This window comes from Herpailurus yagouaroundi, unplaced genomic scaffold (genome assembly GCF_014898765.1).
Source record: "Herpailurus yagouaroundi ecotype Mexico unplaced genomic scaffold, PumYag 190, whole genome shotgun sequence".
Lineage (NCBI taxonomy): Eukaryota > Metazoa > Chordata > Mammalia > Carnivora > Felidae > Herpailurus > Herpailurus yagouaroundi.
The window spans coordinates 25,609,813-25,635,744 of NW_024412421.1; the positions used below are offsets into that span (position 1 = coordinate 25,609,813).

At 49.5% G+C, this 25,932-nt stretch overlaps 1 protein-coding gene across 1 annotated transcript in view; it reads right to left on the reverse strand.

The window, feature by feature from the left end:
• FA2H (fatty acid 2-hydroxylase) overlaps window positions 1-25,688 on the reverse strand; it is a 54,244-nt gene extending 28,556 nt beyond the window's left edge. Inside the window, exon 1 of the mRNA XM_040443129.1 lies at window positions 25,360-25,688. Coding sequence (XP_040299063.1) covers window positions 25,360-25,629 — 270 coding nt within the window. The 5' untranslated portion in view covers window positions 25,630-25,688. The remainder of the gene's footprint in view (window positions 1-25,359) is intronic.
• Between the last annotated feature and the right edge of the window lie 244 nt (window positions 25,689-25,932).

Sequence of the window (25,932 nt, forward strand, 5' to 3'; positions counted from 1 at the left end):
TTCTTTTCTTTTCTTTTCTTTTCTTTTCTTTTCTTTTCTTTTCTTTTCTTTTCTTTTCTTTTCTTTTTTCTTTTCTTTTCTTTTTTCTTTTCTTTTCTTTTCTTTTTCTTTTCTCTTTATTTCTCCCTTCCTTTCTTTGCTTTCCTTCCTTCCTTCAATGTTTTTAAAGTTTATTTATTTATTTATTTAGAGAGAGCACATGCAGTGGTGGGGCAGAGAGACAGGGAGAGAGAGAGAATCCCAAGCAGGCTCTGCATGGTCAGCACAGAGCCGGATGCGGGGCTTGAACTCATGAACTGTGACATCATGACCTGAGCCAAAATCAGGAGTCAGATGCCTAACCAACTGAGCCACCCAGGCACCCCTTGAATTCTTAGAAAAGGATCGTGGGGCACCTGGGTGGTTCAGTTGGTTGAGCGTCTGACTTCGGCTCAGGTCATGATCTCACGGTTTGTGAGTTTGAGCCCCCCATTGGGCTCTGTGCTGAGTGTGCAGAGCCTGCTTCATATCCTCTGTCTCCCTCTCTCCCTGCCCCTCCCCCACTTGCTCTCTCTTAAAAATAAACATTAAAAAATTATAAAAAAGGATCTCGAATGACCTCTTAACGTCAAGGAAGAGTGGATTTCATAGCATATTGTACAATGAAATTCCCTAAATATCCAATACAAATGTCACATAATAAACTCGTCCCTTCTAGTTCTGTTCTACCCTCGAAATACTCTGGAGCACCCCCAGTCACTGAGCTATTGATTCTCCCTTCCTCCTGATAGTTATTTTCTCCGGGGCACCCCAAATCCTTTCTTAAAATTTTTTTTTTAACATTTGCTTATTTTTGAGACAGAGAGAGACAGAGTATGAATGGGGGAGGGGCAGAGAGAGAGGGAGACACAGAATCGGAAGCAGGCTCCAGGCTCTGAGCCGTCAGCACAGAGCCTGACGCGGGGCTCGAACTCACGGACCGCAAGATGGTGACCTGAGCTGAAGTTGGACGCTCAACCGACTGAGCCACCCAGGCACCCCCCAAATCCTTTCTTAAATTGTGTAATCTGACCCTTCTCTGCACCCCCACGTCCACTCACTGCAACCCCATCGGTCCCTCTCAATAAAACAAAATGCTGGTCTTGGGGACCTGCCCGCCCATCCCAAACAGGGAAGGAGTCAGCACACGTATTATCATTTAATGTTTCTGTGCTACGCTTTTCACACATCCCTGAATGGCAGACACAAACCGGAAGCAGAAGAAAGGGCCATCCCCCTCACGGCCCTGGGCCGTGTCCAACCCGTGTTTCTGCTCACTCAAGTCTGGACTGCTTCCTGAGATTTCCAGTCCTTGGAAAAGTCTTCTTTCTGCCCAACTGGCTGCCTCCGATTTTCCAGGAGTCGCTCCTGGTTCCTTCCCTCTAGGACTGTGCACACTTTCTCCTTTTCACCTGCGAGGCTCACACCTATTTGAGGCCATGCAACACCCTAGCCCTCTGTCATCTGCTTTTCCTCAAGACCCTCTTAGCACATAACAGGGTCTCTCAGCGTAAGGATTGGCTGGCTGTTCCTCGTCTAAGGCAGATGTGATGGGGCCAGCACAGAACCCAGCAGCGTTCACGCCTCCCTGGTGTGGAACATGAGGGGGGCTGAGCTCCCGCCGGCCCTTGGGGACTGCCATCCGACGCACACACGTTCACTTAGCTTCCACCCCCCCCTTGAAGCCTTTTGTATGGACGTCTGCTGCTGGCATCGTGTGGAGAGCTGGTGTGGCTCGGGAGGTGGTTTGGACCGGCACACCTGTTCACTGGAGGGCCCCAAAAGATATGTGATGAGGGTTGGGATGCCCAGAAGAGCAATGAAGGAGACCAGCAGGCAGCAGAAAACAGAGAAAGCCTGAAAAGGAGACCTGCAAAGGGGAGTTTGCAGGGACCGGAAGCCCTGGCTCCTCATCAGCTTCCTCTTCGGGGCTGATGGTCTCAGCGCGGCACCACCGTGGCCCCTGCCTCTTCCCTCACATCTTTCCTGCCACGCGGCTCTCATCCACAGCCACCGTTTTCATGCATTCATCCAGCCACACACGTCTGAGCATCCATGATGTGCCTCAGCATCAGCCCAGAAGATTCCCCATCTCTATCTCTCTGACCCTGGCCCCACTCCTTGCCTCCGGAGAATGTTCCCAACTACCCACATTATGGTCTAACCCAAAGCCCTGCTGTCCCCTGTCCCCTCTGACACCACTTCCTAAAAGCGAACACAGTATCACCTCCTGTAAATCGGCTTATGGTTGACTTCCCTATGTTTAAAATCTTTCCCCTGTATTTCCAAACTGCTCTGCTGTCACGCCCTTGGATTTAACTCTAATTTTCCCCTCTAGCCAGCATTTTCCTTCTCGAATGTCATCCTTCCGGGATGATGACAAAGGTGAATATTCACAAATGCTTCCTCTGTGCCCAGTCCTTTAATCTTCAAAATGACTGTATGAACAACTGTATCATCTCTTCATTTGCCAACTTTTTCTTATTTTTGTAAATATTTATTTATTTTTGAGAGAGAGAGAGAGAGAGAGCGAGCGCAGAGAGAGAAAGGGAGACCATTCCAAGCAGGCTCCACGTTGTCAGTGCAGAACCCGACGACGCGGGGCTCAACCCCCACACACCATTAGGTCACGACCTGAACCGAAATCAAGTCAGACGCTCAACAGACTGAGTCACTCAGGCGCCTCTCATCTGTCAATTAAAAAAAAAAAAATACTGTCCATGTGTCCCCCCCTGCCTCAGTTTGTACTTATAATTTCCTGCCTCTTGCTTGGGCAACGGATTTGTGCAATGGATCCCAATAGGGCAGGATACATTTCCTCTTTCTTACGGTGCCTAGGATGGGCTTCTGGAAATATTAGGTGCTCCACTCATTATTTCTTGAATGGACCACGTTTCAATGTTCTTTGCGAAGCGGCCAGGGTTCCCTGAGGGTCAGGCAGTAGGGGGGGCGTGGCCGCCGGGGGCGTGGCTGCTGGGTATAAAGTCCTGAGGCTCCACAGGGCTACTGCTTCTGAGAATGTAAAATGAACCTTCTTAGATGAGACAAGTGGCCCGGGACACTGAGCACACCTTCTTAAGATGCCACTCTGGATAGGGCAGTGCCCAGATACAAGGGTCAAAATTACAATAATCTGAGCCATATGTTCTTGGCGCTCTTTGGCCAAGTACATGTGTTAAGCAGAATTGAGTCAGACTTACACAGGAGTGCTAGCATTTTATTTTGCCAAATAAAAATATTTTTTAGGGGTACCTGGGTGGCTCAGTCTGTTAAGCATCCGACTTTAGCTCAGGGCATGATCTCAGAGTTGGTGAGTTCAAGCCCAGCATTGGGCTCTGTGCTGTCAGTGCAGAGCCTGCTTTGGATCCTCTGTCCCCTGTCTCTCTGCCCCTACCCCGCTCTCTCTCTTTCTCTCTCTCTGTCTTAAAAATAAACATTAAAAAAATTTTTTTAAGTACCATCAGCAGCATTTCATAAATGAATGAAAATTTCAACACCAAATAGGTAGGAAACACATACTTTCAGAATGAAAGACAGTTCTTCCTAAGGAAGGACATTTGGCAACTTTATGTTTACTTTTTTTTAAAGGGACCTATTTATAAATATTTATTAATGCAGAAAAATTACAACCTAAAATTTTGTTTTGTGAGAACTAATTGTGCATAATTATTTTCTTGACTCAAACTGGCCTGTGTGGGGCTCTCTCATCTACATGTGACAGGAAGTACAGTCAATGTCTACACGTTCCACTTCCAAGGTTTTCTTAAAAATTAGTAAAAACCCAGTTTCACAGACAGGTGTGTGGGCTTCCAATGGAAACAGAACTTTTACTTTTTTTTTTTTCATTCAACTGGAAAAATCCTAGATGAAAATAGGGAAGTGGGAGAGAGCCACGCCCATGGCATGGCCAGCATGCGGCGGCTGGGGATTCCCTCGAGGGGCGCCTGGGTGGCTCTGTCGGTTGAGTGCCCAGCTCTTGATTTCGGCTCAGGTCATGATCCCAGGGTCATGGGAAGAGGGCTCCATGCTGAACTTAGAGCCTGCTTAAGATTCTCATTCATTCTAATTCCCTCTCTCTCTCTCCCCCTCTCCTGTTTGCCTCTATCCCTGGTTTACATTCCCTCTCTAAAGTAAATAAAAAAAAAAAAAGATGGGTCCCTTGAGCCCTGGATCAGGCCAGTGAAGGCTGGCACGGGGGGGTGGGGGCGGTGCGCTGCCCATGGAGGAGGAGGGCAAGAGGGAGGGAGGAAAGGGAGCAGGCACCCTTCTTCCTTTCCATCTCCTCCCTCCTTCTGGGACCCCAGCTTCCTCTCCACTGGAGAGTCCTGGAGCCGCCAGGTAGCAATGTCATGGGTGACATGCTCTCGGCAAATAAGTTCCAGACTGACCACGCATAAGCCAGGTGCTCTCTGGGTGGCCTCCTCAGGACCACACCCCTCCTTGGCAGATGCCCAGGTTATTAATCACAAGACTGTACACACCTCTGGTCCGGGAGGAGACTTCAAGGGGAGTCAGCACGCTGGAAGCACCAGGAGCAGATACACTTGGGGAGCAGGAAATGTCCTCTAGCGTGTCTTTCGTTGACCATTTTTCTCGAGTCCAGCTGTGAGACTTCCAAGGCCTCAGCGCCTTTACCCCCACAAACAGGACAAAGACCCTCCCGAAGAAGGGCTTCCACCCCCACTCTGGAGGCTGTTCCCATCTGACCCTGGGCACGGGGGTTCCAGGAACGGGTCCTCCTGGGAGCCGCTGCCCCACACGCACTGGTCTGGGCCACATTTTCCAGCCTTCCATGCCCGGTGTTTATTTTATAGTTGAGCCGGGCTCACCCTTGAATTCCACAGGCAAACACCATCCATGAATCAGAAGTGTGTAAAGGTCGTTCCTGGGAACTAGGGTACAAGCTGAAGCGTTAAAAAATATTTTTTTAAAAAAGTTTCTTGGAAACTTCCACAATGCATTATTTAAAAGACTCTCCCGCTCCTGGAAGCAAGCCAGAGAGATCTTTAAAAACCGAAATGCGTCAGAGAGGGAAGAGCACGTGCGTTCTTTTCCAGTATTTGGAAACCGTTCTGCCTTTGGGCCGAACAAGTTTCAGTGTTTTGGTAAAGGAGGGGAGAGGTAGGTAGTCAGGCTCTCAGTGGCTTTTGTAAGAGTGGCCGGCGCAAGCGCGAACGAGTGTAGTTTGACAGGGGGTGTGCGGCCCATCTGTGGACGGCGATAGCTTCCTCAGAGGGTCCGCCTGGAGGACACGGGTGGCTGTGGGGCAGCAAGAATGGAGTGGAACACCCACCTCCTCATCCTGTTATCCTTCCCCCTCTGTGAAGGGGGCAGGAGACACGGCTAGAGGCACTTTAGTGGTCAGGTCCGAGGCTGTTTGAGAAGAGCCTGATGGCTGGAGCAGGGTGTTGCTCCAGTGGTGGTGAAAGCATCTCACTCTCCTGCATTTCCCCGTGACGGTCTCCCGAGCTAGAACATGAGCTCCATGAGGGCAGAGGTTCACTGTCTCGCTCACCCCTAGGTCCCCAGATGAGGGCACAGGGTCAGCATTCGTGCTTGTGGGATGACACATTAATGCGTACATGGTGGCTTGCTGAGGCTCTAGGGGCCCAGGCCTGGAGAGGCCACGGAAGTGTGGGCGGGGCAGGTGGAAAGAGAGCTCCCCGATGCTTTCCAAACCCTGTGTGTACTTAGCAAGAGACGGTCAGCGTGCTCGAGAATGGCCGATGTGATCGGCCGAGGAGACCCGGTAGGCAGGCCCCGCCCATTCTGAGGTGAGAAACTCTGAACGTATTGGGAAATATGGTGGCGGCGGCAGGAGGGCGTTTCCATCTCCTCAGATCCTCCAGCCCCTGTTCAAAGCTGCAAGGAGAGAAGCCGGTGGGACAGCAGTGCCAGCCCTAGCTTCTGCCAGGGCAGTGCCAGTTCCTGGCTAATCAAGACGCGTTATATCCAAGCCGCGGCTCTCCTCTCATGGAGAGTCCTGTGGACACAACTGCCCCTCCTGGGTTCTATCCTCCTCCGTCCTCTCTCACACTGAGTTCAGCAATCTCAGACCCCAACTCAGAGAGGACCCAGGAGTCACTCCTGTCGGCTCCCTAAGGGTCCAGCCAGTGCCTGCGACACCCGTCTCTCAGGGAGGTAGTCCCGGGGGGGCAGCCTGGGGCCGGGGGAACAATCTGGGGCCAGCCTCTAGTTCTAGAGGCTGCAGATTCACCTCTAGACTAAGGGGCATGGTTCTAGACCAGGCTCCATTGCCAACTTGCTATGTGACCTGAGGATCCTTCTCTAGCAACGAGAAACCGCTTAGGCCTGACAGGGCATCCCGAGTTCCTGCCCTGCCCTTAGAGGTTGGGCCGGTGACACCAATGAGTGAAGTGGGCAAAGTGTGGTTCGTAATATAGACTCATTTTGTTTGCATAAAAACACGTGGGAATATTCTTCACCTCCACAGGGAAAAACGCTCACTCTCATTTTTAAAACATGAGGTGCCGAGACACAAACAAACAAAAAACAAAACCGTGAGGCACCTTTTTGCCAGAGATGAAAGAAACATGGGAAATGCAGCAGGAGCAGAAACCAAGGGTCATGGTCACTTAGTCTTGAATGGAGTGGACCTCAGGAAGCCTGAGGGGGTGCGCCCCACCGATGGGGGAGCAGCCGTGACTCAGGTGCGTTGCAGGCCTCCCCGTTTCTAAGAAAAGCCGGAAAACTAGATATTTGTGTGAAATTTCCAGATTTTTTTTTTTTTAATTTTTTTTTTCAACGTTTATTTATTTTTGGGACAGAGAGAGACAGAGCATGAACGGGGGAGGGGCAGAGAGAGAGGGAGACACAGAATCGGAAACAGGCTCCAGGCTCTGAGCCATCAGCCCAGAGCCTGACGCGGGGCTCGAACTCACGGACCGCAAGATCGTGACCTGGCTGAAGTCGGATGCTTAACTGACTGCGCCACCCAGGCGCCCCTGAAATTTCCAGATTTTAAGATTTGTTTTGCATTTAAAACCAACAGACAAAGGATGTGGGCTAAACCGACCTGAGCGCAAACGCAGCCCCTGGTCTGCCGGGTTGAAGGGCTGGGCGAGCTGCAGCCCTCCGCCTCACGGTACAGCCACAGAGAAGGATGCGCGTGGACAGCCAAGAGCAGGGGTTTTGTTCTCCCGGGCAAGGCCAAGAACACGGACTCTGCACCCGCGTGGGGCAGGCCTACAGCCAGCTGTATCAAGGCCCTGAGTGGAGTGGGTGCCAGAGCCCCAGCAAGGTTCACTGCAGGGTGACCGTCGGCCTCCTCCCCGCCTCCAGTCTAGCAGGGAGGACTGACTCCAAGAGGAAGCCAACTACTGGTTCTCTTTCCCCATGTTTGGCTGGAAAGGAGACAAAATCTGTGACGGTGTGAAGGAATCACAGCAGAGACACAGGCCGGGCACCAACAGTGTGACCTACGGGGCCTCATTTCCCAGTACAGAGGTGTGGTACGGGTTGAACTATGCCCCCTCCCAATTCATATATTGGAGGGCTAACCCCCAGTATTTCAAAACGTGACCTTATTTGGAAGTAGGGTCATGGTAGAGGTGATTAGTTAAAATGAGGTTCTAATCCTATCCGATCTGTGTCCCTATAAAGAGGTGAAATCTGAAGAGCAGGGAGGACACCACGTGAAGGCAGAGACGGGGGTGGTGAAGCACCTACAAGCCAAGAAACTCCAAAGATTGCCAGTCATCCCCCAGAAGCTAGGGAGCGGCCTGGAACCCGTGCTCCCTCCCAGCTCTCGGCGGGGACTAACCCTACTACCGACACCTTGATCTAGAACTTCTAGCCTCCAGAACCACAAGACAATAAATCCCTGTTGCCTAAGCCACCCAGTTTGTGGGACTTTGCGACCCTAACAAACTAGCATGAGGTCTGAACCAGGTACCCCCAGGATGGAGACAAGACCACGGAAGGAGAAGGAATTGAGCCACAAAACAACTGGAAGAGGCATCCAGGGACGTGTGGAGAGTCTGTCGCTCATCCTCTGCGGGGGAGGCGGCAAAAACCAGGGTCTCGTGCCCAACCCAGCCTTCCCACCAGATCTGCCGTGGCAGCCGGCACAGAGAGCCCTCGGTGCGGAAGACGTTCAGGCACCGCCCCCTTCCTAGCCCGCTGTTGGCTGTCTGGCAGCCAGGGCTGGCCTGGTTCCCCTTCCTCGGGGCCTGAAAAGTCACTCCTAGTTTTCCCCGCAGGGAAGAGGCAGGCTGAACTGGGGAGGGGGGCGGGTGTCGGGCAAACTGCCGCCTTCTTCAGTGGAAACCGTGGCCAGCTTTGCCCCGTTCCCCCTCCACTGGGGCACGTAGCTCTGGGACAGACGAGCCACCTCCATGGTGAGCGCCTTTCCCACCCCACGTGTGTGGCCGGCATCTCATTGGTATCGACACGGTTGTCCCTGAGAGACTGGCATGAGGTATTCCACGGATGGGGGAAACAAAGGCACAGAGGGACCAAGTCACCGCTTCCAGGGGTCTCAAATGGTTGCTGGGACAGCCAGACAGGAAGCCACCCCGAGTGCGGTCCCACTAAGGTTCTTCGCGCACCACCCCTGCCTCTTCTGGGAGGCCTCACCGGGAGGCTCGGGAGGCTCCCGGGTCCCTGGCGGGGACTCTGCCTTAGCCCCCCAGACCCTGCTGTCCCCAAGGAGGGCTTGCCTGGAGGGCGCACAAGGGGGAGAGAAAAGAGAAGAACAACAGAAAGCCTGCACTCTGCAGGGTAAACAAACAAGCCGACCCAGAGGCGGTGAAAGGAAGCAGTGTGCTGAGGGTGGGGGCCGCAGGAGGCGGGGGCTGGCATAAAGGAATGTTGTTCAGGAAAGCCGGGGCTGGGCACCCAGGGATGGACAGATGGCCTTTTATCCCGCAGCCTGGGTTTGGCCTGAAAACCCTTTCTCTGAAACGAGATGGTGCCCAGGCCCTGTGTCCAGCTGCCTCTGGCCTCTAGGGGCCCAAAGGAAGGTGGGGACTCCAGTCCGCACTGGACTCGATGCGGTCCTGGGAAGGTAGGAGGGGGGTAGGCCGGGGTGGGGGGCGGGTGCAGACCCAGAACCACAGCTGCACCAAGAGTCTCCCTTGGGAGGAAGCCTTCTGTGTTAACAAGCCCACCCCTGAGGCCTGTAGGGGACCACTGGTTGCTTTCAGTAGCTAGAAATTTAGGGCTAAAAGGAAGGCAGCAGGATCTGCTTGCTTTCATTTCTAACGAGCTGCCCTCTGCCAGACTAGGTCCAAACCAGAAGCCCTGGGGCCCGTCCTCTCCTTAAAACATTTAAAATAAAGCCTTCCTGTGCAAAACTAAAACACGACAATAATACCTGGCAGGTGACAAGGCACCCCCCCAAACACCCCCACTTGTTGCCCACCCACGATGGCTGCAAGGTGATGAACTCTGCTGGCCGCTGTCCCTGGATTCACGATAGGAAGAAGAAAGGAAAAGAGAGCGAGTGGCAAACGTGTGCCTGGGGTGTGACCAACTTATCCCGCTCAGGAGGTGTGGGGGCCTGGACCAGACCACCCCAGCCTCCAGGGTCCTTGACATCGGTTCGCTGTGGACCTAGTATTGCTTCCCCTGATGACACGTCACGAGCCCCCCTGTCACCAGAAGCAGAAGCCTGTATAGGTGGGCAATCCAGGACATCAGAAAAGGGAGACAGTGGATTAAAAATACTAAATCCCTACTCAGATCTCTCCAGAATACACCCACAACTTTTCAGGCTATTAACTTGATTCTCTACTAGGCTCTGCCTAGTAGACCATGGACCTAGATAGCCATGGACCATCTGCATCCACAGGGAGCCTCTCTTCTCTACCTCTAACCTCAGATTAGGGCACCACACCCAGGAATGCACCGAGTCAAGCGGACATGTGTTTTTTTTTTTTCCAATGGAAGCCCGACTCTGGGATTTGGGGCAGCTGGGAGCCTGAGGTTGGGGTGGGGGTGGGGCCTGGGCTTGGTCAGGGCGGACAGGAGGAGATCTGAGGCTCACCTCCTCAGTCCCGCCTTACAAAGTCCTGGTGGGCACTACAGCACCTGACTTTTAACCCCAATGAGCGGCACCAACAGCCTGCAGGACTGGATAGGACACTTCTAGACCGTAGTTTCTCAAGACTTAGGCCTCAAAGCACCTCAGGCAGGCTTATAGAATGTGCTATGTGCAAGGAAAATACATTTAAACCATCTAACATATATGATCTCCTCACTGGCCCAACTTCTATGTTAAAATACATTTTGGACTTATGGAATGCTCCAGTCCTATAAGGAGTATGCTGAAAATACTATATTCTGCTGATTTTGTTTGTTTTGTTTTAAGGAAGCTTCATACCCAGTACAAAGCCCAATGTGGGGCTTTAACTCACAACTGTGAGATCAAGACCTGAGCTGAAATAAAGAGTTGAACGCTCAACTGACTGAGCCCCCCCAGGTGCCCCTATGTTTTGCTGTTTTGTTTTTTTTTTAATCTTTTTATTTATTTATTTTTGAGAAAGAGAGCACAAATGGGGGAGAGGCAGAGAGAGAGAGAGGGAGACACAGAATCGGAAGCAGGCTCCAGGCTCTGAGCTGTCAGCACAGAGCTCATTGCGGGGCTAGAACCAATTAACCATGAGCTCATGACTTGAACCGAAGTCGGCCGCTCAACTGACTGAGCCTCCCAGGTGCCCCTATGTTTTGCTGTTTTTCTTTTTTTATTTTTTTTTTATTTTTTTTCAACGTTTATTTATTTTTGGGACAGAGAGAGACAGAACATGAACGGGGGAGGGGCAGAGAGAGAGGGAGACACAGAATCGGAAACAGGCTCCAGGCTCTGAGCCATCAGCCCAGAGCCCGACGCGGGGCTCGAACTCACGGACCGCGAGATCGTGACCTGGCTGAAGTCGGACGCCTAACCGACTGCGCCACCCAGGCGCCCCATGTTTTGCTGTTTTTAAAAGAAGAAACAAGACCACTGTTTACAAATGACCTCATATCTCGCTATCCCAGAAATAATATTCCCAAATTTTCCTTTTACGATCTACTAGTTTAAGAGAGATAATTCACTGCTATTGTCAACGTTGGTTACAGATGATTATATTGCCAAAAATAATAGAAGGCAATGAACTGTTTTGCAAGCAAAACAAAACAATAACAACGACAAAAATCAACCTGCCTTATACCTGCTACTTTTTACGGATTCCAATCTACTGATGCAAACTATTCTCTCTCTCCATGCCCGGACATGGAATCTTCTCCCATTTACAGTCGAGGATGTTTATGTTCAGAGAGGTTGACTGGCTTGTCTCCAGGGGTATGGTTAGTTCTAGAACACAAGACTGTTGGGTTCTGAGCCCGTGTCTTCTTTTCCACTCTCATTTAACCTAGTTCCAAACTCAGTGCACGTCTCTTAAACTAAGAAAATTGCCATGGCGAGTCCGAGAACTGGTGTCTCCTGGTGAGCTACAGCCTGTACTCCATGTTTTACGCTCATTAAACATCATGTTTATACTCGTCGCTATAAGGTGCTTTAAGGGATGATGTCCTTGAACAGTCCCGGGACAAACTGTCCTTCTGGGTGTTCAGTGCCTCTTTGATATAGCTACCGCTCAGGGACATCACTTAATACACAATCTGGTGTGGTCAAGGGCAAGAAGGAACTATTTGTTGAACAACACAGGCATACCAACTTCCTGGAAAGAGTCACCAGATTAGGATACCATTATTCTAGAGAGAAATACCTTTCGACTCTGGGTCACAGCTCTAGCTAGACCAGTGCTACCCCAGAGAGCTTTCTGCAATGATGGAAATGTTCTAGATCTGTGCTGTCCAATATGGTCCCCTATGTCTACTGAGCACTTGAAATGTGGCTCATGTCACTGAAGTACTGAACTTTGATTTTATTGCATTTTAATTAATTTTAAATTACAAAGCCACATGTGGCAAGGGGCTACCATATCGGAGAGCATAGCTCTGGACTCATATATTCAACTACCACTTAAAATCTCTACCCGAGTGTTTCCTTGGCATTTCAGATGCAATGTGGCCCCGAGGGACTTTGATTACCCCACCCCAAATCTGGGCTTACACCTAAGCATTCACTTCCCATATATCAAACCACCCAGTTACTCAAGTCACCTTGGCATCATCCTCAACTCTTTCTCTTACTCTCAGTGTTTGGTCCATCAGCAAGTTGTAGTGGTTCTACCTCCAAGACGTTTCCAATTCCTAGACACTTCCTCTGTCTCAATAGCCGCTCAGTCCAGGCAACCTCCCTCTGTCATCTGGACAGTAGCGATGTCTTCTTAGCTCTCTTCCTGCTCCTCCTCTTGGCCCCCTGCAACCTACCCTCCACAAGGGAGCTGGAACAATCTAGTAAACTACAGACCAACTTTGTCAGTCTTCCACTTAAAATCTTCCAGCCTAGTCTCGAAATAAAATCGAACCTCCCCGACGATGACTGTGAGCTCTACAGAGGCAGGGCTCCTGCTTCCCTCCCCACTCCACCCCACACCACACTCCTCTTCACCTGCAATGCTGTAGCAGCAGAAGAGCCTCCTTTTGGATTCCTGATGCCACATACCCCAGGACCTTTGCACTTGCTGTTCCTTCTGCTTAGAATTTTTTTGCTTTTTTACCCAGTTCTCCTTTATGGCGACTCCTTTGTTTCCATCAGATATCAGTTCTTCAGAGAAGACTTGCCAGACTACTCCTGTCAGAAGCTGCAGCTGTTACTCTGTCACAGCCCCTGTTCTAAAATACATGATCTATTTTGTTGTATAATATATGCATATATGTATATGTATATACACATAGACTATAACAGTCTATATAAAATATGATATTCTGTTGTAGCTCTTGTCACCACCTCTAACTGTCCTATCTGTCTCCTCCCCTCCACTGGCAGGTATACCCCATGAAGGCAGTGATCAGTTGTCTTTTTATCCTCAGCACTGAACTCAGTCTGAGCATGAGGAGACGTCATCTATGTTTGTGCCTGAACAGGGAAAGGAATGGTAGGCAGAGGAAGGCAGGCCTGCAGGTCCCTGGGGCCACTTGAGGCTTTCGCCAGCCTCATCTTTGGAGACATCCCGTCCTAACAGTGGTCAGTTCCTCGGTCCAGTTCACTTGTCCAGGTGAAGATAGAATGAGGGCAGCAGGTCGGAACAGACCCCACAGGCCCTAGCTGGGGGAAGGGGCCACACTGGGAGATTAGGATGTCACCACTCTCCAGCTCCTCTGGGGGGTGCGTGGCTTTGCCCAAGAGGATCTGAGCTACGTAGCAACTCGGGTTCTGAAAACATCTATCTCTTGCCGCCTAAGAGAAATCTACCTTTTCTTGGCAGAAGCTGGGGCTGAAGGGGCTTATTATCACCCTATTTTGGTTTAATCTACACGTTTCTGTCTTACAGATCTCACGTGATTTCACTGTGGCCACACAAATCTGGTAGGGACGCAGGGAATAAGGGAACCGAGGCCACGAGCGTTTGCATGAGTCACACAGCATCACACAGCCAGGGCACAGGTCTTGGACTGCAGACCCCAGCCTCCTCCTCTTTCTGGATGGCTGGGTGAGAGGGTGGTCTGTCTGCACAACTGCTCTGTGACAAGCCCCACACCAGGAGCCTGGGGATGCCGATTCTTTTATAGATTTGAGGGGTGCCCCCCAGGAGAAAAAAAAATATATATATATATAGTATATATACATATATATTATACATATATAATATATATATATACTCATATAATTACATATTATAATATACTATGCTAAGTAAATCTTTGAGTTAGTTTACATGCATGTTTTTTCATTCAAATGAAACATCAAACTTGTCATCCAAGTCTTCAATCTTTGAACCTCTGTTGCTACTAAAGTAATTTTCCTGAAATCTAACACAGTTCTGTAGTGCATACCACACTTGCTTCCATCTAGGTTGTTCGAGTGGTAGAGTTGTTTAGTGACATCTGTACCGGGTGGAATGGTGTCCCCCGCCCCCACCCCCCCAACCATATTCATGTTTACCTAGAACCTGTGAATGCGACTTTATTTGGAAAGAGGGTACCTGCAGCCGTCATGCAGTTAATTTAAGGTCCTACTGGATTAAAGGGGGCTGTGAGTTCAATATGACTGGTGTCCTCAAAAGAAGTGGGGAAATTTGGAGATGCAGACACAGAGATACAGGCAAGGACGCGTTTGTGAGGATGGAGGCAGAAATTGGAGTGGTATAATCTACAAGCCAAGAGATGCCCGCCCCACCAGAAGCCAGCAAAGGGGCAAGGAACAGAGTTTCCTTCAGAGCCTCCAGGAGGAAACGACTCTGCCCATACCTTGAAGTCAGACTTCTAGTCTCTAGAACTGTGAGATGATTAATGTCTCCTTTTAAGCCACCTAGTTTGTGGTACTTTGTTACAGCTTCTTGAGAAAGCAATACAATATTACTAGAAATGTAATGTTTTGTTGCGCTTAAATGTGCATGTGCTGTGGATTTTTCTTTTAGTTTTCCACTGTTCCTTTAAGAATTTTTCTCTGTGTGATGTCTACAATGTAACTACTTAGTATTTTCTTCCAATGTTTTCTTATTGAAACATTTTAAACTGCAGTCCAGCTGAAAGAATCTCTCGTGAACACCGAGTAGTATCCCCACTACCTAAAGTCCTACCATTTACATTCCACAGGGTCTTATTGTAAAAGCAATCTTTAAAGCTTTGTATGTATCAACACTAGCTTTTGTCATCATGAGGTCATATCTACAGGAGTGAGTTACTAAATAAGTATTAAATTTATTTACTTCCCTTTAAAAAAATTGGGTCTAATTCTCATAGAGTAAAAACAAAAACAAAACAAAACGAAACAACAAAAAAACTACTGATCTTCAGTGTATAGTTTGATAAGTTTTGACAATTACATGCCTCCTGGCAGCCAATGTCCAAGTCAAGATGCAGGACATTTCCATCAGTCCAGAAATACCCAGGAATCTTTTTTAAATAAGCTTCTCACTTGATCTTGATGAAGGAAGGCGGGGGCAAAAGCATCCGTGTCCCTTGGCCGGAGGGACAAGAGTTGGAGATTTACGGCGCTTTGCAAGAAAGACACCAGGTTCCCTGTTAGCAAATACAGCTGCTTCACTGCTCTTCCAGCTTCCGGCCACGGGCTGCGGACACACTGAGGGTGGGCACACAGGACCCATCGTGTGCAGAGCTCCAGCGGCAATGCTGCTTTCACCACACCCCTCCCCGCCCCTGCATTCCCCGCTGAAATCGCTACCATTCCATGACCGCTTGGACACCCACTTTGGACGCCTCCCTCCCTTCCAGTATTGGTGCCTGGGGCCTGTCGCCTGCGTGAGCTTCCTTGAACTCCCTCCGGGCTCTCGCCACACGACCTCAGGGTCCAGGGCATGCCAGGCAGCCCCAGCCCCTGAAAGTCAGACTGTTTCCCCAGCACCAGCAACATGGCCCAGAAATGATGCTCAGCCCCTGTCCTGCCCTTTGCTTTCTCTGGTAGAACATGTGACAACAAAATCCTGGCTGGAATGGAACAGAAGGAAGGTGGTGGAGGGAGGAAAGCTTAATGGTTAAAACCTAAAGAAAAACGAATGATTTCATTGGAACAGAATAAAGCCCCCACATGGACCAAAGTATATCTGTGAATGGTTGATGTGTGATAAAGGTGTTTTTTCAGCCAGTGGGAAAAACAATTATTTCATAAATCTATTGGGATAACCGGCTGGCCATCTGAAAAATATAAACCTAAAATAATCTCTATTTTTTTCCTGATATCAAAAAAATTTCAGGTAGATAATAAATTTAGGCAACTACAAAATCATAAAGTAGAGGTGTCCTTTCTAAGAATGATAAGACAATGTTTTATGTTTTAAAGGTCTAATTTTAAAGATTTAAATAGAGAAAAAAACATTAGACAAGTCAAAAGACAAATAACTGAAGGAAATATAGTAATACATATGATGGGAAATGGTTAATATCCTTTACATGTAAGGAGTGATTATAAATCAGTAAGAAAAAGATGCCCCTTGGTTTAATCTCATGCCTAAGATTTGTCCCTAATGTGTATGCACTGGAAATACTGGGCACCTAGAGACCAGCCACATTGCGGGATCTCTCAGAACTATAGGTCTCCCATCTATGAAATGGGAGAATGGATATCTGCCCCACCTACCTTGAGGGTTCAACTAGAAATCTATGAGAAATATCTAGAAAAATGTAAATCGCTATACAAATTTGGATGTGTTACTATTAGTCCTAGAGGCATCGTTATTATCCAAGTGTTCTTTATCTGAGTCCCTGAACATCCAAGTTGCAAAGAATGGTAAAAATCCTCTTAATGTACAGCTATTCACAGGTCAGCTGACCATTTATGAATTTGATTCCTGCTCAGATTGACCACCGCCTCCCCCAAATCCCCAGTCTACCTAGGCAAAGTGATGGTTGGGGTTGCTATCATCTGACAATATACAGTGTAATGAAATGCAAGCTCACTGCAAAGTGAAATTGAAAATCAATACCAAGGGGCGCCTGGGTGGCTCAGTCAGTTAAGCGTCTGACTTCAGCTCAGGTCATGATCTCGCAGTTTGTGAGTTCAAGTCCCGCATCGGGCTCTGTGCTGACAGCTCAGAGCCTGGAGCCTGCTTCAGACTCTGTGTCTCCCTCTCTCTGCCCCTCCCCTGCTCATGCTCTGTCTCTCTGTCTCTCAAAAATAAATAAATGGTAAAAATGAAAAAAATTTAAAAAAATTAATGCCAAAATACAAAGAATTTAATGAAGTCAGTGAAACTGAAGAAAACTGTTTTGCTCACAATTCTACTGCAAAATAAGGATTTGGCAAAGTTGGGCTGTTTAACGCTGAAACACAGGTAACCCACAAAGGACGAGGCTCTTCAAAAGAGAATGAATGAATGACCTGTTTATCACAGGATCAAGAAAGATCCTCAGCTCTTAAATACTCTAGCTAAAATGACTCTCTTTACGATCATGCTGTGAACAATGTGAAGTTTGGAATGTCCCACTGTCACTTTCATACAGTTTTGTCAGAAAAACCACACATGTGCACAAAAAGCACACCACTTGATTCGGTATTTGCTCAATTAAAGGACCTGCCCACGAATGCAATCTTAATTTTGCTGTCAGGTTAAAATAAACTAAAACAATTTTCAGTTTCATTTTTATTTTTTAATTGTTATTAAATTCTTCCTTTTTTAAAAAGTAATCTCCACACCCAATGTGGGGCTCAAACTCATGACCCCGAGATCAAGAGTTGCATGCTCTACCAACTGAGCCAGCCAGGCACCCCTTCCATTTCATTTTAAAAAATAATCACTTCCCCTCTCCCAAACCCCTGCTCCGTTTTCTATGAAAGTTTGGTCTTCATTTAAAGTAGATTCATTTTGGGGCGTCTGGGTGGCTCAGTCGGTTAAGCATCCAACTTCGGCTCAGGTCATGATCTCACTGTTCGTGGGTTTGAGCTCTGTGATGGGCTCTGGGCTGATAGCTCGGAGCCTGGAGCCTGCTTCAGATTCTGTGTCTCCCTCTCTGCACCTCCCCTGCTTGCACTCTTCTCTCTCTCTCTCTCTCTCTCTCTCTCTCAAAAATGAACATTAAAAAAAAAAAAGTAGATTCATTTCAAGTGACCTTCTTTCCTAGGAGTCAAAGACTTTCCCACGTAGGTCTAAGGAACAACTGAATTTTTTATGACACCCTGTTTTCCAACCTGCAAAAGCCATTAACTTGGCAGGCCAATGGGTCTTGCTGGGATAACCACTAAATCAGGTTAGTCTGACCTTTTTCTGGCCTGTGGAAGGTGGTGTACAGGATCACAGAGTCTTGATTCAGCCCCATATACGTGACCCTTAATATTCCTCCATAGCAGTCAGTCTCACAGTGGGGGCCTTGAATTGACTCAAAGATTGGAGGTCTATCTTTCATCCTTGTGGATAAATGATGCCTGTTTCATAGCCTTTCATTATGATAGAAGACTAAGGACTAGATCTTAGGAACTAAGTGGGTTATTATGGACCATTAACATCTGGAACTTATAAAACTAAAACTAGCCATTACTAGAGATCCCTAAAAACCCTGATTCCACTTTCCAGGGGGAAATCTGAGCATCATGCAATGCTAAGCAATGTTGAGAAGGTTCTAATGGGCACAGAAAAAAATGTAGAGAACCAGAACTCTACTCCTTTGAAATTCTGTTCCCTTTAAAGGAGAAATTAAGACTAACTTCATGTTGGTAATTATCAGTCAAGTTTGTTGTAGATTGCATGGTTTAGTCTACGTGTGTAGTCACATGTTCTTTATCAACGGAATTTCTGGCTACTAGTTTTCCTATGACAGGACTTTACGATGTATCTATACAGTTCAAATACTTTAAATCCCCCCAAATTTGTTTATCTGGTACCGGTATTTAAATATTTGGCAATACACAATCAAGGCAAGAAAACAAAGTATTTGGAGAATTATGCTTTACAACAAAAAATCCTAAATCCGAGGTTTATACATCATCTCGTGCAAGATGAGTGGCGATTAGAGAAGGTTGGGAACTACTGTTCGGAGACACACACTTTAGAGAGATTTGCATGACAAGACACAGGAAAGAGTAAACGGAACTGGAAATCCAGGCAGCCCACGTCCTGCCTGAGCACGTCATACAGGCACTTACAGCCACATGGGGCTGGTCACAGCCCTGACAGCAAAGGAAGCTCTTGACTGACATTTTCTTTTCTTTTTTATTTTTTTTTAACTTTATTCATTTTTGAGAGAGAGGGAGAGCGAGCAGGGGAGGGGCAGAGAGAGAGGGAGAGAGAGAGAGAGAGAGAGAGAGAGAGAGAGAGAGAGAGAGAGAATCCCAAGCAGGCTCTGCATCGTCAGTGCAGAGCCCCAGGTGGGGCATGAACTCACAAACCACGAGATCATGACCTGAGCTGAAATTAAGAGTCAGATGCTTAACTGACTGAGCCACCCGGGCGCCCCTTGACTGGCATTGTCTATGGTTCACTTCATGTCTTGTAGGCAGACTCATGGGCATGGGTGAATGGCAGTAGCCTGGTATGGAAGACATTTTGTCAACTCTCTCTGGCTGAGAATAACTGAGGGCGAAGGCAGAAATGAGTGATTCACTTGATAGCCCTCCATCCTTCCCATCAAACTCCCAACTCTTTTAGCCAAAAAAGAGGAACTGGAAAGAGACTTAACTTTGTAATTCTTGAAGTATCTTGTGTGTGCTAATATTACCACTTTCCTTTCATTTTCATTTTCTTTTTTTAGTTTATTTAGTTTGAGAGAGAGAGAGAGAGAGAGAGAGAGAAAACGAGCATGCACAAGTGGGGGAGGGGCAGAGAGAGAGGGAGAGAGAGAATCTCAAGCAGGCGCCATGCTGTCAGCATGGAGCCCAATGCGAGGCTCAAGCCCACGAACCGCGCAATCATGCATGACCTGAGCCCAGATCAAGAGTCACACAGTCGACCGACTGAGTCACCCAGGCGCCGCCCCCACCTCCCCGCCCCCACCACCCGCTTTCCTTTTCAATAGTGCACATGCCTCAATTTTCCAAGCAGCGCAGTCATTCATTTATTCAAACATTGATTAGTTTCTGTTGGCATTCGTCAGTGTGCTACTGTGTCCTAAAGAAACCCAGATGAATCAGACGAGTCCAGTTCTGGGGGTGGGGGTATACAGTTTAGTTGAGGAGATAAGACACATAGTGAAAATACAGTAAATAAGGACGAACATCATGAGCACTGTAACACAGGTACGGGCAAAGTGCGGGGAGCTCTGTGGAAGCAGCAGCATTGGAACCGGACTTAAACCGGGTGGCGGTGAGGAGCCCGCGAGGGCTTAGGAATCCTGCTGTAACATGAAAAGGTCCCAGGCGGTAGGGTGTGGAAGTACCGGCAGGGAGAGGCCTGCCTGGGAGATTTTGCTGTAAGAATGAGTGGAGTGGGGCTCTGGCCAAAGTAGGGGAGTCGTGGGGAGACATCCTGGAAGACCAGGAAATTCATGCGGATCAGTGTGTGGTCTGTGCAAGCCATCCACTCTGTCCTTCTAGTTAGTCCCCGTTTCCCCCCCTTCTACGGCCCTGGATTCTCCAGGACAGAATGGGGAGAGTTGCTGTTCAGAGGAAGGAAAACACAGATAATCTCCCATGACATAGTGTTGAGGGGAAGCAGCCATCCAGCAGAGTGCACGTTGTATGATTCCGTTTCAACTTTGCAAATGTTTCTTTGAAATGAGGAGCAAGAGAAATGAGCAACGGAGACTGAGAAGTAACAACCAGGGAGGGGGGTACAGGTGGCGAGGTAGGTAGAGTAACCCCCCTCCCCAGTCTGTGTCCCAATACCTGGAACCTGTGGATATGTTACCTTACATGGCAAAAGGGACTTCACAGATATGATTAAATTTAGGACCTTGAGATGGGGAGGTTTTCTGGATGATTCTGGTGGGCTTAGTGTGATCACAAGGGTCCTTAGAAGTAAAATATGGAGGCATGAGAGTCAGAGAAGAGACATGAGAGCAAAGGTTGGGGCAATGCAATTGCTGGGAGGGGGCCACGAGCCAGGGAATACCAGCAGCTTCTAAAAGCTGGGAAAGGTAAGAAAATGGATTCTTCCCTCGAACCTTCAGAAGGTAGTCTGCCCTACTGACTTATTTTTGACTTCTGAACTCTAGAACTGTGACAGAATACATTCGTGTTGCTTTAAGTCACGGAGTTTATGGCAATTTGTTACAGCAGCCACAGGAAATGATAGTGGAAAACGAAAGGGTGTGGTCTCGGGAAGCTCATGAAGAAAGCGTATCAAGGAAGGAATTTGGTGACCACATCAAAAGTTGCTGCCAGGCCAGGTGAGGCAAGGTGCAAACTGGTGACCGGCTTTAGTGAGGCGAAGGTCCCGATGACCTCGACAAGGGCAGTTTCAGTGACGGGGTGGGAACTCTGAGTCCTCCTGCACTCAGATATCCTACCCAGTGAGTTACTCAAGCCCTGGAGCTCTGAATGGCCAGCCTCCAAAGGCTGGCAGAACCACACAAGGCAGAGTCCGAGGACTTCTCAGCCGCTCAGAGATGGGTGCACCCTGTGGCATTAGGACACGGCACCCAGAGATGCTCAGACATCTGGGTTACCTGACGACAGTGGCTGGGGCATCCGTGTGTGTAAGATGGGGAGGTAGGAACCACCCTTTCCCAGTTTTTAGCCTCTTGACGGCAGGTTCAGAGGGAGGGGAGGATCCTGGCTGGACTATCATAAAAGCTGTAGCTCTCTCACTAGAAAAACGCACAACCATGTATATACTTTACACACAAATTCATCTCTTTCACCAGTCCCAGAAAATGACCCACAGAACCCCAGGTGCCTCGGTGGCTCAGTCTGTTAAACATCTGACTCTTGATTTCGGCTCAGGTCACGATCTCATGGTTTGTGAAATCGAGTCCTGAGTTGGGCTCTGCGCTGACAGCACGGAACCTGCTTGGGATTCTCTTTCCCCTCTCCCTTCCCCTGTTGTCTCTCAAAATCCTGTTGTCTCTCAAAATAAATTAATTAAATTTTTTTTAAAAAAGGAGAAGCTATTCTTTGGATGTTTTCCGAAGTATGATATCCACTCCACTGATGGTACCCAAGATGATTTTAGGGAATACAAGGGATGAGCCTTTCCTACCTTAATAGCTCTCTATTTTATTTTATTTTATTTTTTAATTTTTTTTTCAACGTTTATTTATTTTTGGGACAGAGAGAGACAGAGCATGAACAGGGGAGGGGCAGAGAGAGAGGGAGACACAGAATCGGAAACAGGCTCCAGGCTCTGAGCCATCAGCCCAGAGCCTGACGCGGGGCTCGAACTCACGGACCGCGAGATCATGACCCGGCTGAAGTCGGACGCTCAACCGACTCCGCCACCCAGGCGCCCCATTAGCTCTCTATTTTAAATTGCATGTAAAACTTGTGATTTCACTGGTATTATTGCTTAGGGTGAGTAAATGGCAAAATAAAAAGTGAGTCTACTTAAATATTACATATAATAGTTCGAGGGGTATACGAATTCAGAAAAAAAAAAAAACTTGACAGTGATTCATGGATGACGCAAGTCCGGGAAAACACAGTATCTATGATCTTGGGAGGAGATGTGAACCCAAAGTTCCTTCCTTTCCTATTTATTCCTTTTAAATGCTGGTTGCAGCTCAGTAAATGGACCTCATGTGCCACTAACAGCATGAGCTCCAGTTGGAAGAGCACTGCTCGTATCTGAGCTTGGACTGAGCAGCTTGACCCTGTTAGCCCCTGAGGGTCCAGGAGGAGAAGGGGGCCTGACTTCTCTGCTCAGCCATAGCTCTGTCACTTGCTCAGGGCAGGCAGCTCAGCTTTCTCAAGTCCAAGACCACGGCCACAGCAAACTTTGTTTCATCCCCACAGTATGTTGGCTCAAATGAGTTTGACTTGTTTTATGTGTGTGTGTGTGTGTGCGCGCCTTTGCGTGAGTGTGAATGTGTGTGTCAGAGTACATACGGGTGTGTGAAGGGGTGTGTGGCAAATTGGGGAAGAGGGGAAACCAAAGGGACCGGGAATTCTCCCTGGAGATTTCACAGCAGAGCCCCAGGACACTCTCCTTCAAGGACCCCTCCAAGGGGCACGATTCAGAAATGAACTCCAAACAAACAGCTGGGTCATGACATTTCCTTTCCCATCACCCCACCTGGTCCTCACATTACAGAAGCTAGGCTCTGAGCTCAACAGAAGTCAGCATCCATGGCCTGGCAGGAGGAGAGAAGGGAGGTGAAGAAAGTGATATAGGGGGTGCTTCAAGGGCTTAGCCAGAAAAAAGAACAGAAAGTCTCCGTTCAGGCCTTAAGAAGAGGGCTTCTCTCAGTACAGGTACAGGTACATTCCAGATTTCTCCTCTGACTACCTTTCTCCCTCAGTTTAAAGACAACATTATACTAGTCTCCAGGATAGAAATCTACAGACAGAAGCCGACAGGCCACTGCAGTATGGGGTAAGTACGGCTCCTGGTCAAGTTTGACCATGGGTTTGTGATGCGAACATGACAACGACTACACTACGGAAACTGAGCCACGGGGTTTTTAAGTGTGTTATTAGTTTTTAGGTTTTTTTCCCACATCCTCAGACTGGGGCCCAGATATAAAGATGCCTGCAACATGGCCACATTGGGACCCTTGGGGTAACAGGGGAGTGCAGGGGTAGGAATCAAATTTGGTCGCTGTCTTCTCTGAGTCCTCCCTGAGGGTCAGGTAGGGCAGAGCAAAGCAAAAGCATGGGGGTGGGGCCATCTAGGGCAGCTGTTGGGGAAGGGGGGTGGGTTGGGAGTTTGGAGGGTGGCTCCCAGTAGCCATCACAAGCCTGGAGGTCTCTAGTATTCTGGTCCCAACCTCTCATTTCCTGCACTCAGCTTCAGTTGTATCCACGGCTAAACCTCTGCCCCTTCAGGACCTGGCACCAAACGCCAACTTCCAAGATTCAGCTGGGCTCCCACTGCAAAATGCTGAGCCCTGGTGCTTTACCTATGAAATCTCTCCAATTCAACCCCGTTCTGCCCTTGGTCACAGCCACCATCGTGCCTTCTCCTCTTGCCCAGTCCACGCGGTGGCCTCCTGCCTGGCCTCCTCACACCCACTTGGGCTCCCTGCATTCCTTTTTGACACTGGAGCCAGGGCCATCTTCCAGAGATGCAAATCTGACCACACCACACCCCTTCCTGAATCCCTTCCCTGGCTTTCTGTCATTTCTTAGAATCAAGTCCCAAATCCTGCCCACAACCTAGGAGGCCCTGCATGATGTAGCCCTGGCTGACCTCTGGCCTCCTCCCCTTTCGCTCTCCATGCCCGCCAGCCTCAGGCCACATTGGATTTATTTCTGTCCCTTGACTGCTGAGCCCTTACCCTTCAAAGCCTTCTTGGCACATGCTGTTCCCTCTGTCTGGAATGCTCTTCCCACCACACGTCACCAGGCTAATACCCTATTTATGGTTAGCTCTCAGTCCAAATGTTACTTTCTCAAGAAAGCTCTCCTTCAACTTCTCACCTCCAAATCCATATTCTGATAGCACTAGGTAATTAATTACTATGCAGTTAGTATGTTCCCTCATTAGCCTGTTTGCTCTACGAAGACTGTATTGGTGCTGATTACTGGCGCCTCCCCAGGCCTACCCAGCTCAATGCTGATAACCATCAAGGGACCAAGCCAGTGAGTGAAGAAGTGACTGAAGTATTAAACAAGGTGGTCCAGTGCAGAGCCGCCAGGAACAGTGAGAGGCAAGTCCTTTTATCCAAAGATCTAAAAGCATTTGCTGGGCCCACCCTGAAAGCAAGAGCTAGAAGCAGGGAGCGGCTGTCAGCGTAATGCCCAAGCACGATGGCCCCGCTGTCACCAGTCCTACAGCTGAACCTGGGGAAGGCCCAAGGAGGCAGTTTGCCTCTGGCTCGGCCTACCTGCAGCCCTGTGGATAGGGGCCATCTCCCATATCCTGAGATCCTTGGGATGGAGGTGGAATCGATTTTGCAGCCAGGTACATTTGGCTTTGGCGCTAACTAGCTCTTTGACTTTGGGCAAATTACAGAGCCTGCTTGAGCCTCAGTTTCCACATCGTAAAATAGGGATAACAAATCTACCCCAGGATCAGTTGGAGGTTTAACTACCGTAATGAGGCTGTCCCGCACGGCAGCATGCTGTTCACGGTGCTAATCCCCCCTCCTCTAAAAAACTAGCTTAGTCTTGTCATTTCGATCTTTTGGACCCCCATGCCAGCATGCAAGACAAGCAATACTGAGGGATGGAAGGACATAGTCCACCCCGGACACTGCCCTAACCTCTAGCGATCCAGGGAAGCCCTAGTGCCGGATAGGGCAGCACCAGGAAATCCAAACTGGCTGAGAAGGGTAACGGATCCGTAACTTTTGGAAGCAGGAGCAGGGTGAGGTGGGGAGGGGAGCACAGGTGAGGATGAAGCAATTATTCAACAGAAGTGAAGGACGGATGCAAAGGGGGAGAGGCTGATAAGGGAACAGGGAAGAAAGGAAAGATTGAGAGTGTGCGTGGCTGGTAAAAGGTGATCCAAATTGTCAGATGGCAGAGGCTGCAGAAGGAACAAGTAGGAAGGAGGGAGCAGATAGAAGCCGGTCAGGGGAAATGCTGGAGAGCAAGGGCAAGTCCCGGTGAGGGGGACCGGTCATGACCTGTTACCTGGAGAGAAGGGGGAAGCGAAGGTGAGGGCGGAGGCTGTCACCTTGGGTCCTCCTAGAGGGCAGGTGAACCTGGCTTGCCGGCGAGGGGAGAGTGGGGGAGGGGGGAAGGCGAGTAGAGGGGTGCGACCCCGGGCCGGGCTGTACCTGAGGGTCTCCTTGCAGCTCGCCCACGTAGTACTGCTCGAGCCAGCGGCGCGCGTTGGCCGAGTGCCGGTGCGGCGGCCCGTCCAGGTCGGCGCTAACATCCTCTCCAGCCCGCGCCCGCAGCAGCTGCTCGCCCCCCGGGTGGTGCCGCACGAAGCCAGTGAGGTCGTAGAGGCGGGCCCCGCAGCGGACCCAGCAGTCGCCGGCCGCCAGGCGCCGCTGGACCTCGGCGGGTGAGAAGGAGGCGGCGGGGGGCGGAGCGGGGGCCATGGCGGGAGAGCGGAGCTCGCAGCTGGAAGCCCGGGCTTCTGCTCGGCGGCAGCCCAGCTTGCTTCTAACATCCCCGGAGCCGCGGCCGCCTTGACGGGCCGGCCGCCACCGCACCTGCTCATTTGCATGCCGCTCTCCTATTGGCCGCTCGGCCGGACGCTGCTCGAGCCCGGAGGCGCCCTCTTCCCCATTGGCCCGCAGGAAGCTTGGGCGACGCGTGCGGGGCTGGCCACCCGCTGCGGGGGGAGGTGGGGGGGGGGCAGCCAGGTGGCCCCGGGCAGGTAGAGGGCGCGCCGGCCAGGT